The sequence below is a fragment of the Python bivittatus genome, unplaced genomic scaffold (genome assembly GCF_059951505.1).
Source record: "Python bivittatus isolate LINGU-HERP-01145 unplaced genomic scaffold, Pbiv_v1 ctg000340_np1212, whole genome shotgun sequence".
Lineage (NCBI taxonomy): Eukaryota > Metazoa > Chordata > Lepidosauria > Squamata > Pythonidae > Python > Python bivittatus.
The window spans coordinates 18,761,923-18,778,971 of record NW_028277056.1 but is presented as its reverse complement, the minus strand read 5'-3'; the positions used below and the strand labels follow the sequence as shown (position 1 = coordinate 18,778,971).

The following is a 17,049-nucleotide window of genomic DNA, read 5'->3' as shown; positions in this document are numbered from 1 at the left end:
CTGAGAAGTGAGAGCATGGACATGGCAGATGTAGTCCAGTATAAGTAAATGAAAAGTAGTGCATACCAGAAAGTGGTAGTGTGGAACTTACTGATGGAATCTATGTTTATGATGTGGCAAAGACAGAAAGCTCTCAAAAGTGACTAGGGTCACATATCGTATTAAGTCATATTCTGCTTAAGCATGGCTTACTGAAGAGTTGTAATTGGCAGTCTGCACCCAACAAGCCATAGTTTATAAATTGCTCACTGGATTCACTATTAATGACATGTTTACACTGCCTGACTCCCAACAACTCTGGTCAGTTCATAAAAAAAATGGAGAATAGAATAGAGACATGTCTAAGTAAAAGAAAAACATGGCTCACTACTATGTGCCAACCAGATCAGTGTGGTTGTGTACTGTGAAAATGGCAAAGCTTGTATCTGGGATAGTTAGGAAAGGAACTGAAAGAAAAAACAGTACTAGTATCAAAGTGTCTTTGCAGATATCTGTGATGCAATTATATGTAGAATATGATGTGCAGTTCTTTTATCTTCAGCAATGGAAGCAGGTTTCTCTCAACACTAATTGCTGGAGAACATGAACAGGAAGGTGCTGTTGTGCTTGTGTTGGTCCTGCTTATAAAGACATCTGGTATCATTAGGAACAGAATTCTAGAGCAGATGTCCTTTGGCTTAATACAACTCAGCTTCTCTAAGGTTCTTACATTTAAAGACAAAAGAATATAAACATTATATAACCTGGATTGTCAAAATTCATACTGCAAATATAACCTTTGTGCCTGCTGCTTCACATTTCCACAAGGGACAGCAGTTCCTAATACCAGACTGTCAATATATATCCTTACAAGTGAAATATATGTATACTGCTTCACATAGAGACAAATTACCCCAGCCCTTCCCTCTGCTGGAAACAGTAAACCCTTGGTTGTTTTAATCAAGGGTCAGGATTCCAGAGCAGTTGTGGACTAAGCCTGAAATAGAGTCGGATTTACCATCATGTCATAATCTCTGATTAAAGTATGGAATTTCCCAAAAATGGGAAGACCAAAAAACTTGAAGCAGAGGAATAGAGATTTTGCTATTTCAATAAAAATAAGTCAAGCCAGAAGCTTTTGTTAGGTTATTTCTCTTTATTGTGCAAGTGTAATGTTATTTTTCTGTACAATTTAGGAACTTGTGTAACCAGTCTTTTAGCCATCCATCAGGCTGTGTATGAAGACACCAAGTTTTCTCTAGAGTTGTCCTGTATTAATTTAGGGCAAAATATTGAGCCATTTGTAGCAAATGAACATCGTTTTGTGGTCTGCCTGACACACTGCATTTTCTTTTGTAAATTTCTTTATAACCACTTTACTATGATCTGGACAGCTCAGGAATGTATTCTATTCATCTTTGAATGTCTGCATTTTAATATCTAAAATATAAAACCTCTTATTAAATTTGTATTTTTTGCTTTTTAAATAAAGTTTGCTTTTTTTTATTTCTGGTAAGATTGGTCTAAATCCCAAGGAGGGGAGGAAGGGTTGAATCATCAAATCATATGCCTCTATACTACACAGCCAGGAGCATTACTATTGAAATTACTTTATTGCACTTTTACGTTTTAATCAACAGAAAGACAGCACTGAGTGTGAGAACTCTATTTCTCTCACACACTAGAGTAATGGGATGAACACCTGATTAAGCACCCTTGAAAGATAGGTGGTTGCAATGGGTACTACCAAGGCATGACCCCAATGCAAAAAATAAGCCAGCGTACAAAGTCCCAAAAGGCTACCGGGAGATCAGGTTTGAGACCTTTGGCCTTCCATATAGGTTCAGCTATCCACTACAGTTGGTTTCAAGCCACAACCAGATAGGTTATAGCATGCAATGGTATGCTGTTACTCTGCACCTCTATATTGAACATATCATTAAAAGATTCAAATCTTAGGGAAAATTGTTCAATAAAAACTGCAGTTACAAATGTAACAAATAAGACTCTAACATTCACAAATTCTAATATTTGTTCTTAGTTGAACTTTCACTGATTCTTTCACTTTATAAATTCACTAACATTTGACTGGAATAGCCTGAAAATATCTTACGCCTCTTGAAGCACCCAGATAAACAAGTGTCTACGTTCCACATGTGGTTAGTAAATGCATGTTGATGACCTCAAAAGTGATTTGTCTGCGATGTACTCACTTTACTGTCACCCGTTACTATCTTCCACATATCAGCATTTTGTAACCCAATAACTTGACATTCCTTCCCTATTGTCATAATAAGGATCAACATATCAATCATCCATTTATCTCAGTGCATTTTACGGCAGGAGGAGGAGGAGAAACTTTATCCCAAAGCAGAATTCATGCATCCTTTTAGCTTTTTTTTTCATAAGGCCAAATCTAGTGAATAATCCCATTACAGAAAAAGTACAAAGTAATCAATGGAAAGGAGATGAATGTTTTACCAGATGTTTTGTATATTCCTTTGATTATCTTTCCTACAAAGAGTTCCAAAAGTGTTTATAAAAGCTATGTTAAAAAGTTTCGCTTGCACCTGGAAAAGTCTGGTGAGTGCTGAATCATTAAAAAGTCCTAACAGTCAATGATGCAATTGCATAGTTTTAGATACATCATCATCATCATCATCATTATTATAGTATACCCTTAGGCATTCACTAAAAATTTGCTGCAGTCCCCACATCGTCAATAACTTTGATGCAAATGTATACCATAGGATCCACAGTCCATACGAATCCCTGCTTACATGGCATACCCCATTTATTTAACGAGTGTCTGTGCGGTGAAGGTGAAGGCAGTTATATGAATCTTTTTTGGGTACATGAAACTATCCCCTTCATTAAAAGTAATGGTTTGGTCTCTATGTACTGGAATTAGAAATAACGTGTTTGGGCATCTCTGGATCTCTAGCTTTCTACAGGGGTTCCTTGCCCTTCCCCAACAGTGGAAACAGCAGCAGCTGTGACCTCCCCTTAACGTGCTTTCTCTTGGGGTATGGCATTTTGCCCAGAGAGAAAAAGGACATGTAACCAGGCAATGGTATCAATGGCAAAGAAGTAAGTTTCACATAATCTGGAAATTGGGCAGTAGGATAACATGCAACAATGGGACTCCTAATTAAGACAATACCATCAAGGGCAAAACTGAAACTCACACACATAGAATAAATCTTAACTAGCTTAATGGGCATATTTATTATTTTTTTTTAAAAGCAAGATCCAATTAATACTGTTTACTGTTTTCTATTTAATATTAGCACCATTTAAGCAGTACTCATTTAAACTCCAGACAATTTCTGCACATATAGAGTTCATCACAGTTTCAATTATGCTGAAATATATACTGAAATAAGGTGTAGATATCCACAAATTACAGAATTGTACACCATTTTACCATCACTGTAATTTCAAGTCAATTTAAAGCTCTTTTAAAGCAAGGTTTGTTTAGAATGGTTAAATACAATACCACCTATAGTTTGACTGGATAATGCATATCAGTCTGCCCCCAATTTAATCTTATATTAATGTATTTAAAAAAGATCCTTATTAACATCTTTACTCTTTACAATAAATTTATAGTCAGAAAACAGAATTGTTCAAGTCCCTTTATAAAAATACTTCAACCCTATTTTAAGTTCCATTTTACTAGATTATGCTTCAAGAATTAAATTTCCCAGGCACAAATATCAAAACTATTTTTCTGTATTATTTTATCAAGACAGATCAACAGATATGAATTAACTGTACATATAACATTTCAATATTATTAGAGAATATTCACAATACTACCAAATATTTTAAAAACTTATTGGAGACTTATCTTCTCCAATAAAATGTTGTGTTTAGATGTAGGTGTTACAAGTTATTTGGGATATGAATGGTAAGAAAAAGGTCAGCAGAGCACAGAAGCAGAGAAGCAAAATGGTTTGAGTATCTCCTTAGAGGATAGCTGAGGAGCAAGTAGAAGGTGGATTTGTTGTGAGAAGCAAATTAACCTGGAAGGCAAATGTGGGAAAATATTAAAAGAATAAAGCCTGAAAACACACACACACACTATACATAGAAGGAGAGAAAGGAAGAAGAGGACAGAGCGAGATTAGAATAAAAAGGCATAGATCACAATACTTAATAATGTTCCATTTTAATGTATACTTAACATATAATGGACACAACATCCAAAGCTATGGAATATTTAACAGTTTTATTGCTGATTTACTGACAGTACCATGATGGAGAGTATTCATGGATGCTGCAGAAACTACTCATATTTCTAAAATGAAAAGCAGATACACTAAAATCTACACCTGTAGATATTAACTTCAGTCCCACAGATTTAAATGGATCTATTTGATTAAGCCCAAACTCAACAGCTTGAGGAAAAAGAACAGAGAGAGTTTAGTTTTCTAGAGATATCTTTAAAAGAGTATGAAATAGCTATGCATTTGCCTAGCCAAATTGTTGTAAAGCCTCATTGAGAATAGAAGCAACCACGATAAGCATCTTGGTTTTGTTATTGCTGAGGTTTTTCACAATAATTCCCTGTTTTTCCCCTCCCCTTTTCTTCAGAGCCCCAACTGCCCCCACTTCCATTTCAACAATCTGGTCCATTTTGGGCAAGATCATGCCATTCTTTCAACTAAGTATGTAGCTAAGGACTCTGGGGAGGAGGGAGATACTGGTGATGAAGGAATGGACCATTTGCAAATTGCTGCTGTTGTATTTTAGAATTGGAAGAGGAAGCCAAACACCTCTGTATTGAAATTAAATATTCCTGCAAGCAGGGCAATAGAAATAATAGGACACCCTTCTCTATACTACAAAGTTATCAATATTATGTTTTATTTTCCATAGTATTATCAGATTTAAAATGACACTCTAAATCATGGCAGCTGCAAAAAGAAGTGGCTGTAATTATATGTTTTTCTCATAAAAACTCACTTTAGATATGACTGGGAATTTAACAATAAAAGGATAGCTATAACAATACAGTGATAGTTTCCAAAAAATAATAATAGCTGAGTCTCATATCTAAGAAAACATATTAAAAGATTTTTAAAAAGATTAGAGGTTTCAAATATGTTAATGCGACACACACACAAAGCCTCTGAAAATTTCAGTTTATCATCTTAAAAAAGAATTTGTACAAATGTAGGTACTTACACAAGATACATTGTGAACTCCTATGATATCCATACATTACAAATACTGAAATGGTTCCAGTTATTGATATCCATCAACTAACTGCCAAATAATAAAAGAGTGCTATATTTTCATTTTGTCTTGGCCAACTTCTATAACTGTTCATATGCTGTGTGAACAATCAGAGCTGAAATTTTACCTGCTAAAATTACATTTGAACTTTACAATTATAATTGCCTGGATCCAAAATTGATATGCATGGATGCAGCAAAAATGCATGTTTTTTTAAGTTGCCCTTTGAAAAGACTCTTTTTGAGATCATGTAAATACTTGTGTTAACGGAAATGCATACAGTGGGTGGGCGTGTTTTTGAATTTCATCGAATCTTTGATATAAAATAGATCAGATTTACTGTAACTACTATTTTTTTTCTTCCAGCACAGCACAGCATTTCTGAAAACCTACTAAAATATACTTTAGAAGAACCAAGTTTCAGGAGGTAAACAATAATAGCAGGCTCTGAATGTCTGGTATATCATGACAAAAGGAGGATTAAAGTTGTTAATAGCAGGTCACTTGGGTGAATGTAATTACAGTTAGTTTTACATCCCATCTTTCTTCCAGGAACTCAATGAGGTGAACAATTCACTTCTGCTTCCAATTTTTTCCTTGCAAGAGCAACCCTGTTCAGCAGATTGGACTTGAGAGTGAGTGACTGGTCCAAAGTTATCCAGCGGTCTTGCATGGCTAAAAGTGGATTTCAACATGAGTTTCCTTGCTTCTACACCCTGACCATAACCGCATTGGGAACATAAGGTATGCAGATAATAGGTAACCAATTTTTCCGTGATCTTCTTAATGTTGGAACTTAAAAGAATATTCTTCACTTGAATAGCTTATTAAAGACCCCTGCAGCACAAAAAGGATCACCAATGAACTTAATCAAATTTAACTGTTTGTAAGATGGCAGAATTATAGGTAGTCCAAATCAAGCATTCCCACTGAAGAAATGATAGAATGAGAGCAGCAAATTAATTAATTCAAAACCTGGAGCTTTCTGTAAAATACAGTATACAGTAGAGGCAGTTATGTTATTGTAGTGGAATACAATGTAGCCGTGTGTGTGCGCGCGTGACCTGCTTTTAATTGTAACTAAAGAAGGCCATATCAGCTCTGAAGGTAAGTATTAAAGCAGAGCTGCCATGAACTTTAAATTCAGTAATTCAGCACATTTCTCTTCAGTATGTGTTTAAATCCTGCATTACATGTGTCCAACAACTGCACATTTAACACTGTAGTATACAATGTATGATCATGCCATTTTTCCAAGTAAATATGCTGCAGTCAATCCTAAGTATGATTCCATATACATCAATTGAAAATAAATATGAAATGCTTCTATTCCAGAAGTCATATTTCTGCTTTTCACCCTCACTAGTAGCAAGACTCCAGGTATATTTTAAAGATGCATGAATATTTCTTACCAAGATTTAGAAGTTACAGTACAAGCCATAAACAGCCTATGAATAACAAGCCTACTGGAACAAGCCAGTTCTATTTCAAAGAAAAGAGGACCTGCATATCCATGCAAAATGTACAATCTCTCCAATAAAATATATTCTGCAAAGGCAAGGAACAAGGAAGTTGAGGACAAAAGAAAGAAAGATTAAAGAAAGAGGTTCTTCCTCAGGATACTTGGACAAAAAGTAAGATGCCATCTTCAGGGAGGCAGATGAACCTAACGGAAGTGATATCCTGTCTGATTAGACAATACTGAACACTGTGTAGAAGAACAATTCCTGAATTAAAGTTGCTGAACATGGTTCAGATTACTGGATACCTCTAAAAGCATAATGCTTTGCAGGAGCATTTACTGTGTATCAACATCCTACTTCTTACAACACACAGTGTTGCATAAGTAGTGAAAAATGTATTCAAAAGGTGCTTGGACATTCTTTTTAGGCAGCATTTTACCATTATTTTTAGATATCATATTACTCAATTTTAAGAGAAATGGTCAAGAGGGTACTCAAACAGAAAAAAAAAAGTTTGGGTTTGAAGTCTTATCGTTTTTTTTAAAAAAATAAGAGATAAAATGTTGCCCAAAGTCTAAAATCATTTTCACACAATTAAATGTTCTTTTTAAAAGTTAGATCTATAAATTAAAATAGTTCTAATAGTTAAAGATACAATTTGTATCAACAGCGTAGGTACTTTCTGGTTCTACAGCATCTTCAAGTTGCAGTTATCCACCCAGTTATCAGCAATAATTATGTAAACTTGGGAATCATCACAGTGTGAAGCTCTGAAGGGAATTCTAGTATATGTAGTATACATAATCATGATGTCTACAGCATTAGGCACTGTGAGAGCTACTGTTAAATCTATTTATGTAAAGTTACATTTTACAAGAGCTCAAAGAGCCCAAAACTTAAAACCAGAAATCTCCCATACTAATACTAGAAGAGGTGACACTGTCTACTTCTAAAACTATGTTGTTCATGGCAAGAACTGGGCCTATATAATGCAACAGGCCAGACAAACTAATTCTGAGGACATATATAGTATTTCACAAAAGGTATGTGCTGTTTTCATCTATAATTACCATTACTATAGTGCAGTTAAGATGTTGCATATCCTGAACACAATGTAAAACCTTCTCAATAAATAGCATGAAAAATACACAATATCTTATATACAAAAATTGCATTGAGAACACAATTTGTTTCATTTAAAAACAGTTACTTTATGAAATACCTGTGTATTAAGTAAAGGAACAAGAGATACACTTTTCAATGCCATTTCTGATTAATGGAAATGTACATTGGCTGCATAAGACTGCTGCCTAAACGGATATATTTGTAGTCAAATTTGTGACAGTCAGGAACTGGATAAGCTCAGTATCTTCAGAACCTGCACATAAAAGTTTTTTTCATCTGCATAATAAATTAATAAAAGCAGGTTTCTCTCCTAATGATTGCTTCTGCTTACACCAAAATTAACAGTAATCAACAAATAATTTAAATTAAATCCACAACCAAAAAAATTAAAAAGTGCCATACTATAAAGTACTAATATATTGTTACCCATTTCAGTGTAAAAACTGGTAACTTATACATTAATTAAAAATAATTTCAGTGCTGTAAAAGACTGTTGTTTTCTATAAATAAAATGATTATGTACAAAGAAAATCACACAATAAAATTAAATAACTTAATTATGAAAAAATAGATCCTAATAAGCTTGGCTTGAAAAAAAATTGGCTGGGCACATAAAACCCTCTTCAGTTTTCTGCTGTTTTGAAAAAAAAATGTTTTGCACTTGAAGGATAAAACACCCAATAATTTAATAAATATGTAACAAATATTAAAAAGTGCTGCATATAAAACCCACATGCACTAGAGATTCTTACTGAGAAATCATAGTTATAATATAGTAAGCCAGAGAGACCTTCCAGCCATGAAATATTTCTTTTTCTTAAAAAACTGAGTATTTAAAATAAATCCTGTTATTTCCAGTGTGTGGGGTTATACATACAGGTTCCATGGCACAGTATTTCACATATATGGATTACTATATAACCTCCTTGCTGAGAAGGAGATCACAGATGCTATTGTAGCAAACCTCCCTCAGCAATACAGCTGAAACTGAACTAATAGACACCATAAAGATGCATCGTCAATATCATGTCATCAATAACCTAGCTGAGACTTCTCCACTAAAATGGCTGCAGCAAGCTGCTGAGCATCTGCCATGTGAGGATTCCTTTTCATTACAATCCTCACCAGGTCAGGGGGGAAAATGTTGCACAGATTGATGTAGACTTTCTCTCGACTGTCTTGGTACCTTGGAAGATCTTGAGGCATCCCACAGTAAGGTATCTGCCAAGGCTGATCTGGTTGCTCAGGTAAGCTTTGGAAGGCAAAGGGCTCGTAACATGGCTGAGTGGGATTGCTGGGTAAGGAATAAGTTTGACGATAGCCATAGGCCTCCATCCCATAGCCTGGCCTATCCCAACTGCTGAGTCCATCTTGAGCGGAGTATGTTTTTCTTTTTCTCAATGGAGAATTATCATACAAACGTGAGTCTGATACACTGTCTAGTCTTGTGGATGCAAGAGCTCTTCCCAGAGGCATGCTTTTTGAATGCTGTGAACTCTGAGAAGCCGAGTAGTCAATAGGACAACTGGAACGGCTTCCCATGTTTGGATGCTGAAAGTGCACAGCCATGTATGGAAGTGGAGGCTTCGGATGATGCTTTGGTTCTTCATGACTGTAACTTTGCACTCTGGTTAGCGTATCATGGTAATTCTGTAAGAAGGACTGTGAGTTCAGATGGCTATGGGGATGCAAATGTTGACACTTTAAATTCTCTTCCAGTTGAGGGTCAGGAGAACTCACGTAAGATCGATCATTGTAGCCCATGTAGGAGTCGCTACTGCCACAACTCATACTCCCTTCACTACTACAATCAGAAGCTACAGAACTAATTCTGTAATCTGTGTCCAAAGAGAAACGTCTTTCGGGACTTCGTGGACCAGAGATACTTAGGTTTGAATATGCGCCGAGCATAGAGTAATAACCTACATCCACAGGAGAATCACATTTGGGATACTGCTCATAAGGCATTGGCGTTCCATGATTTTTGGTTGTCATTATCACTGGTGAATACGGCCCCTGTGGTCTTTGATCCTGAGCTGGGAAATGAACTCCAGATGGAAGGCCATTGGTTAAAGGTGCAGTACTTTGGGGTTTTGCAGCAGCAGAAGTTGGTATACTAACTAAAGAAGGTACAGACCTGGTTCCCAATTTGTTTTTGGTGGGGAGCTTTTCTTCCAAGTCTTGGTAGACTTGAGTCCTTATACTAGGATCTGATTGCCTCTTTGGAGTAGTTCGCTTGAGATCTGTAGTGCTATCTGTCTTAGTACTACAAGGAACACTGTTGCTTTTCACCAGCCCTCCTTCACTAGCAGCTTTGGCAGCTGTGTTCCTAGACATGGCACGAAGTTCATCAGCTACTGACCTCTGAGGTTGATTTCCTCTTTCTGGGTGATAATATTTGCATTTGTGTCCATAAGTGCATTTCTTCCCTGTATGAATTTATTATTGAAGATTTAAGCACGCAAAGAAAAAAAAAGAATAATTTAATTCTTCAGCAATGTTAAAAAAAAAAGTACTGTGCACACTGAATTACACATTCAGGAGGACCGTTAACTATTATGCAGTGAAATTAGGTATTTACTAGTAATTGGACAGCAGGTTTGCATGACACTCTAGCCCATCCTGTAATTAGCCCTACCATTCTGTCTGAATATAGACCAAAGATTATACAATGGCTAGGAAGGAATACTGTAACCACATTGAAACCAGGATTTGTTTATCTAAACAACTGTCTACTACATTATCCAAACCTTAATTGGGGGCAGGGGACGCATTGACAGAGATGGGAAGCCTCCTTTGCAGGATCTCTGCTGCTCTGAATCTTTTTTCCCCACTCATTATTTATGAGGGATGAAATGAGAATACAAAGGGATTCCTCATTAGACTTCTTATATAACAAGAATTTCAACATAGATATATCACTTCATTTATGGGGAGACAAATAAACAATCAAGCTTCATTTTTAAAAAAACATTTAACGTTTAATTAAATAATATTACCATATGGACAGGGTTGCTTCTTATGTTCCGGTACAACAGGTTTCTTCCTCAGAAAATTCTCCAGGCTTGGCCCATGACGGCCAAGAGGGTCATCTGGAGGCATGAATCTAAATAATAATAAAATGATGAAAGGAACAAAGCATGTGCTGTGCCACATTTCAGATCTATTTCAAACCTCCTCCTAAAAAAAGCCTAGTAAGTTAGACTTAGGTTTTATAGCTAAGATAATTTAAATGCAACTGCACTGAGATGCTAAGAAAAGAAAATAATGAAAATAATGTATCTGCATATCACTGCAGATAGCAGCCTGATTTATGCACCAATCTAGTGATTTATACACCATCTAGTTAGTATTCAATTTGGATAGCAGATAAATGAGTGTCCTCTCCTCCTACTTCCATTAATTTAAGATAATGTCCAGAGCAGCTGTTCTACGAGGAAGTACTTACATATAGAAACACAATTTGCATGCTTTCCTGCATGCTTGTACATACACAAGCTTATGTACATAGATATTGTACACAATGTGTATTGTAGATAGTGTAACATCGTTCCAAAAACAAAACATTTTGGAGAACTCTGGAATCTTTTGTATCTCTTTAGGGCCACAATGATCCTGCTATTTCATTGGTGGTCTGGTAGTTTTCTGGAAGTGGTTTTGGGTGAGCTGAAGGTAGTATACCCCCGTCACTCCAAGAAGAACAAAACATGTAGACCATTCCCCAAACTTCTGAACTGGTGTGATCAGGAGATTAAGGGAAGATTCCGAAATTCTCCAGAATGGTAGGTTTTGAACACAAGTGTTGTAGTAACATCCATGGCATGACTACAGAAAGCATCTGACTTTCCACAAAGTCAGGTCAAATGCTAACAAAGGAGCCCATCCTCTTTCATATGAGCCAAGAATGATTCCGACTCTTTCTCAATTTCTGAGTATGAACACAGAAGAATAGAGGTTAGTGTCCCAATATCTGACATTAGAAAAGCAAATCCTAAAATCAAAATACAATGAAATTGGTGCAAGGGTTTTCAAGTTCCATCATCTTTTGAACTTATTCTTTATTAGATCATTTTCACAGCATTCCTTAAGTACTCATTAATCCTTCGTAAGCAGATTCTGATTCTGCCCCAATATGTCCGATTTGTCCAATAACAAATTTGTGTATGTGTACTAACACATACACAAATACACAAACTTTTGATAAGGTTATAATGGGATAGAGGAAATACTATTTACAAGAGATAAGAGTACAGATGCAGCAATATTATTAATTACAGTGGGGCAAAAAAGTATTTAGTCAGCCACCAATTGTGCAAGTTCTCCCACTTAAAAAGATGAGAGAGGCCTGTAATTTTCATCATAGGTATACCTCAACTATGAGAGACAAAATGAGAAAAAAAATCCAGAAAATCACATTGTCTGATTTTTAAAGAATTTATTTGCAAATCATGGTGGAAAATAAGTATTTGGTCATCTACAAACAAGCAAGATGTCTGGCTCTCACAAACCTGTAACTACTTCTTTAAGAGGCTCCTCTGTCCTCCACTCGTTACCTGTCGTAATGGCACCTGTTTGACCTTGTTATCAGTATAAAAGACACCTGTCCACAACCTCAAACAGTCACACTCCAAACTCCACTATGGCCAAGACCAAAGAGCTGTTGAAGGACACCAGAAACAAAATTGTAGACCTGCACCAGGCCGGGAAGACTGAATCTGCAATAGGCAAGCAGCTTGGTGTGAAGAAATCAACTGTGGGAGCAATAATTAGAAAATGGAAGACATACAAGACCACTGATAATCTCCCTTGATCTGGGGCTCCACGCAAGATCTCACCCCGTGGGGTCAAAATGATCACAAGAATGGTGAGCAAAAATCCCAGAACCACACGGGGGGACCTAGTGAATGACCTGCAGAGAGCTGGGACCAAAGTAACAAAGGCTACCATCAGTAACACACTATGCTGCCAGGGACTCAAATCCTGCAGTGCCAGATATGTCCCCCTGCTTAAGCCAGTACATGTCTGGGCCCGTCTGAAGTTTGCTAGAGAGCATTTGGATGATCCAGAAGAGGATTGGGAGAATGTCATACGGTCAGATGAAACCAAAGTAGAACATTTTGGTCTAAACTCAATTCGTTGTGTTTGGAGGAGAGAGAATGCCGAGTTGCATCCAAAGAACACCATACCTACCGTGAAGCATGGGGGTGGAAACTGTCAGGTTCGGTCAGCACGGGGCTTCAGGGAAGCACGGGGCTTCAGGGAAGCTCGCAGCCAGACCACGCGGAATCCACCGGCGGTAGCTAGCGGGGAAAAGAGGAACTGAAAGCGCCGCTAATTAACAGGCCACCTGCGCCCAGCCAAACAGGAAAACCGCAGCGGAAGCTTTTAACTATAAACTGATAATGGCGCGAGCCAGCAATGAACGGGGCCGCAGGCAGCGAAACAAGATCGCAACGCAGCACAGAACCCGCGGGCTTGCACGTAACGGGGAGGAACCAACCCAGCCGGAGGGGGACTGGCAATCAAGGACAATGGACCCTGACCGATCCTGCCATCATGAACAATCAAGGGGGATTATTGGGGGCCAATAATCCGCAGCTGCAACGTGATCGCGGGGCGGGAAAAAAGCGCGGGAAGGGGGGAATATAACAAGTGATGCAATTGTACCAAGCCAGTCCTGGCTTTGCTTGTGACTACTACGTTACGCATGAGTAAACCTTCTTTGTGAACCACACGTGTCACGAGAGTTTCTCTGTCGAACGGGGCAAACCTTACATAAAGCCAGGACTCACCGTTAGCGCTACCCGGTACCACCGAGGAGCGTTTCCTTTTCCAATACAGGCATGACCAGCGACGAGGAATCCGTGGGTCAGCTGGAGCACGAGGAACCCAGGCTCGAGGAGGGACAGTCAGAGCCACCCGGGAGCGACGGGACAGCGGCCAGGACCGGGCGCCCTCCAGCCGAGCGGTGGTCGATGGGCGTGAACCAAGGCCCAGACGGTTCAGGCGTCACGATGACCCGAGGTTCAGGGTCCTGGAACCGCGAGTGGGACGAGAAGTTCGCCCGACTAGAGGAGAGAGTCGAGCGGCGCCTAGACGCCATGGAGGCGATGCTCCAGACCCTGCTACAGAGAGTGGGACCACCGGCGGTGAGCGAGGGGGCGAGCAACAGGGGTGGCGGTCCGGCACCTCAGCCGGCACCGCCCACGATGCCCCGGTTGGTGGACTGACGGGCGGCAGACGCCCTGAGACTTCGAGGTATCACTGGGAAGTTCTCAGGGGACCCTGAACAGCTGCCGCACTTTTTGACGCACGTTAGGGGGTTCATGCAGAGGGGTGGTCACCTATTCGCTAGGGACGAGGATAGAGTATCCTACGTGGCCGAGCTGCTAGATGGTCAAGCAGCTAGCTGGGTGATCGGACTATACGATGCCAACGCGGCGGAACTACGGAGTTTCCCGGACTTCATGCAGGCGCTCCGGGACAGATTTGAGGACACATTGAGCGCCAAGCGGGCGGAGGACGACATCCTGCAGTTCAGACAGCGGGGCAAGTCGGTATCAGAGTACGCCCTGGAGTTCCGGAGGTTGGCAGAGAAGCTCACGGACTGGCCGGAGTCCCTGAGGGTGAAGTATTTTAAGAGGGGGCTCAATCCAGAGATCCTGGAGCGGGCACTGGGGCGGGACGACCCGTCCACAGTGAAAGATTGGATCTGGCTGGCCGGAACGGCGGAATCGGCATGGCGGCAGATCCAACAGAGCGCGAGGCGACGGGACCAGCCGAGGGACCAGCCGAGGGAGAGAACCCCCGAGGAAAGGCGGAGCAGTCGGCGGCAGTCCACCGGGGTGCGAGAGGCGACCAGAGCCCCGAACCTGTGCTTCCGGTGCGGAGGCAGAGGCCACCGAGCGGCGCAGTGCCCGACGGAGCGGGAAGGAGCCTCACCACGGCCTGAAGTCAAGCCCCCGCATGCGACCGGGAAAAGGGCCGGCGACCGACCGCGGAAGGGGGCAGTGGCGGCGGTGACCGAGAAAAGGACGCGGGGGTGGTCGACCCCGGAGATGGCGTCCTCCGGAGAGGACTCGGAGCCGGCGGGAAACGAGGCGCGCTCGCACTGAACGGCGTCCCAGTGCGAGCAGGAGAGTCGAGGCGCGCGGACCCAATAGGAGATGAGGACTGCCCTCCGTTCCGGGTGAGAATACACATCCGGGGGGTGAGATCCGGAGGGGAGGCACAGCTGCGGGCGCTACTGGATTCAGGCTGCACCCACTGCTTGATGCACCCAGCTGTGGTCTCGGGGCTCGGACTACAGCTGAGGCGCCTCCGGGAGCCCATTGCATTCAGCCAGCTAGATGGCACGCTGGCAGGGGGGGGGCCAGCTCAGTATTACACTGAGCCGGTCCAGATGACAATCGGGAGTCACCAGGAAGAACTGAGATTTGTGGTGGTCCCGGTGGCCGACTATGCGGTGGTACTCGGCTTGGCGTGGCTGCGGCGACGGAACCCACGGGTCGACTGGACGGCGGAGGCAGTGCGGCTTGGGGTCGACAGACCGGCGAAGTGCGAGAGCAGAGGGGACCGAGCCGTGGAGATGGGTGTGGCCGCAACCACAGACGGGCAAGTGGAGGGTCCGGGACACCGGGAGACGGGGCGAGAGCAGACGGAGCCTGAGACCCGGCCGGCAACAGCAGCAGCAGCAGCGCCGGGACCCCGGAGACCCGCAACGATCCCGAGGCGTGGGGAGGCAGCGGCGACTGGCGAGACAACCGCAAAGAGAGAGGCTGGGCCCGGGGAACCCACGACGGGCGGCGGAATCCCGAGGCAGTATCGAGACCTGGCGGCAGCGTTCGGGGAGAAGGAGTCCGACCAGCTCCCACCACACCGGCCCAGTGATTGCGCCATCGAGTTAGAGCCAGGGGCGACCCTGCCTAAGCCGAAAATGTACTCCCTGTCAAGGAGAGAGATGGGGGCTCTGCGGGAGTTCATAGACAAGAACCTAGCGCGGGGATTCATCCAACCCGCGAAGTCACCATTAGCGGCCCCGGTACTATTCCGGGAGAAGAAGAATGGCTCGCTCCAAATGTGCGTGGACTACCGGGGGCTGAACGCAATCAGCACGGAGTACAAATACCCCCTCCCCCTGATGAAGGACTTGATGTCGCATCTGTCTAAGGGGAGGGTGTTCACAAAACTGGACTTGCGCGAAGCTTACTTCAGAGTCAGGATCCGCGGAAAAGATGAGTGGAAGACGGCGTTCAACACGCCGCTCGGAAGCTACCAGTTTTCCGTGATGCCGTTCGGATTAAAAGGGACCCCGGGGGTATTTATGCAGCTAATAAATGAGGTGCTGCACGACCTACTCTACCGGGGCGTCCTGGTCTACCTGGACGACATCCTCATCTACACCGAAACCCTGGCGGAGCACGTGAGCCTGGTGCGCACGGTGCTCCAGAGACTGCTGAAGGCACAGCTGTACGCGAAGCTATCGAAATGTGAGTTCCATCGAGAGCAACTAGACTACCTCGGCTACCGAATATCCAGCCGGGGAATTGAGATGGACCCGGCGAAAGTAAAGGATGTCCTGGGCTGGGAAGCGCCGCGAACCCGGAGGCAACTCCAAAGCTTCCTAGGGTTTGCGAACTTCTATAGACAGTTTATCCCGAACTTCGCCCAAATCGCCCTTCCCCTAACCGACCTGCTAAAGACCAAGGGCACTGGGAAACCCCCCAAGCCCAGCATGGCACTTGCGTGGACTGCAGAATGCCAGGGGGCGTTTGAGGAGCTAAAACGGCGGTTCACAGCGGAGCCGATCCTGCGCCATCCCGACCCAGATCGGCGGTTTATAATCCAAGTAGATGCGTCAGACGTGGCAATGGGGGCAGTCCTGCTCCAGCCCAGCCCGGAGGGGGCCATCCACCCATGCGCCTACGCCTCCCGCAAATTCACCGAGACGGAGAGGAGGTGGATGGTGTGGGAGAAAGAGGCGTACGCAGTCAAGTGGGCACTGGCCACGTGGAGGCATCTACTGGAGGGGGCAGCTGAACCGTTCGAGGTGTGGATGGACCATAAGAACCTCGAGGCCCTGAAGACCCCACGTAAGCTATCCCCCAAACAGGCGCGGTGGTCCCAATACTTCGGGAGGTTCAGGTTCACACTAAAACACATCCCCGGGAAGCGCAACTTCCTAGCAGATGGACTGTCTCGCATGCCCCAGCACGCCAGCCTATGGGAGGAGATCGTG

The 17,049-nt window shown here is 42.4% G+C and overlaps 1 protein-coding gene across 4 annotated transcripts in view; it reads right to left on the bottom strand.

Annotated features, from left to right (window-relative positions):
* Nucleotides 1–1,124: 1,124 nt before the first annotated feature.
* The window catches only part of ZC3H12C (zinc finger CCCH-type containing 12C), a 75,722-nt gene continuing 59,797 nt past the window's right edge, over nt 1,125–17,049 (bottom strand). For all 4 annotated transcript variants that reach the window (XM_088140642.1, XM_088140644.1, XM_088140645.1 and 1 more), the window contains 2 exons: nt 10,811–10,917; nt 1,125–10,240 (listed from right to left, as the gene is read on the bottom strand). In XM_088140642.1, coding sequence (XP_087996768.1) covers nt 8,844–10,240; nt 10,811–10,917 — 1,504 coding nt within the window. In that variant the 3' untranslated portion in view covers nt 1,125–8,843. The remainder of the gene's footprint in view (nt 10,241–10,810; nt 10,918–17,049) is intronic.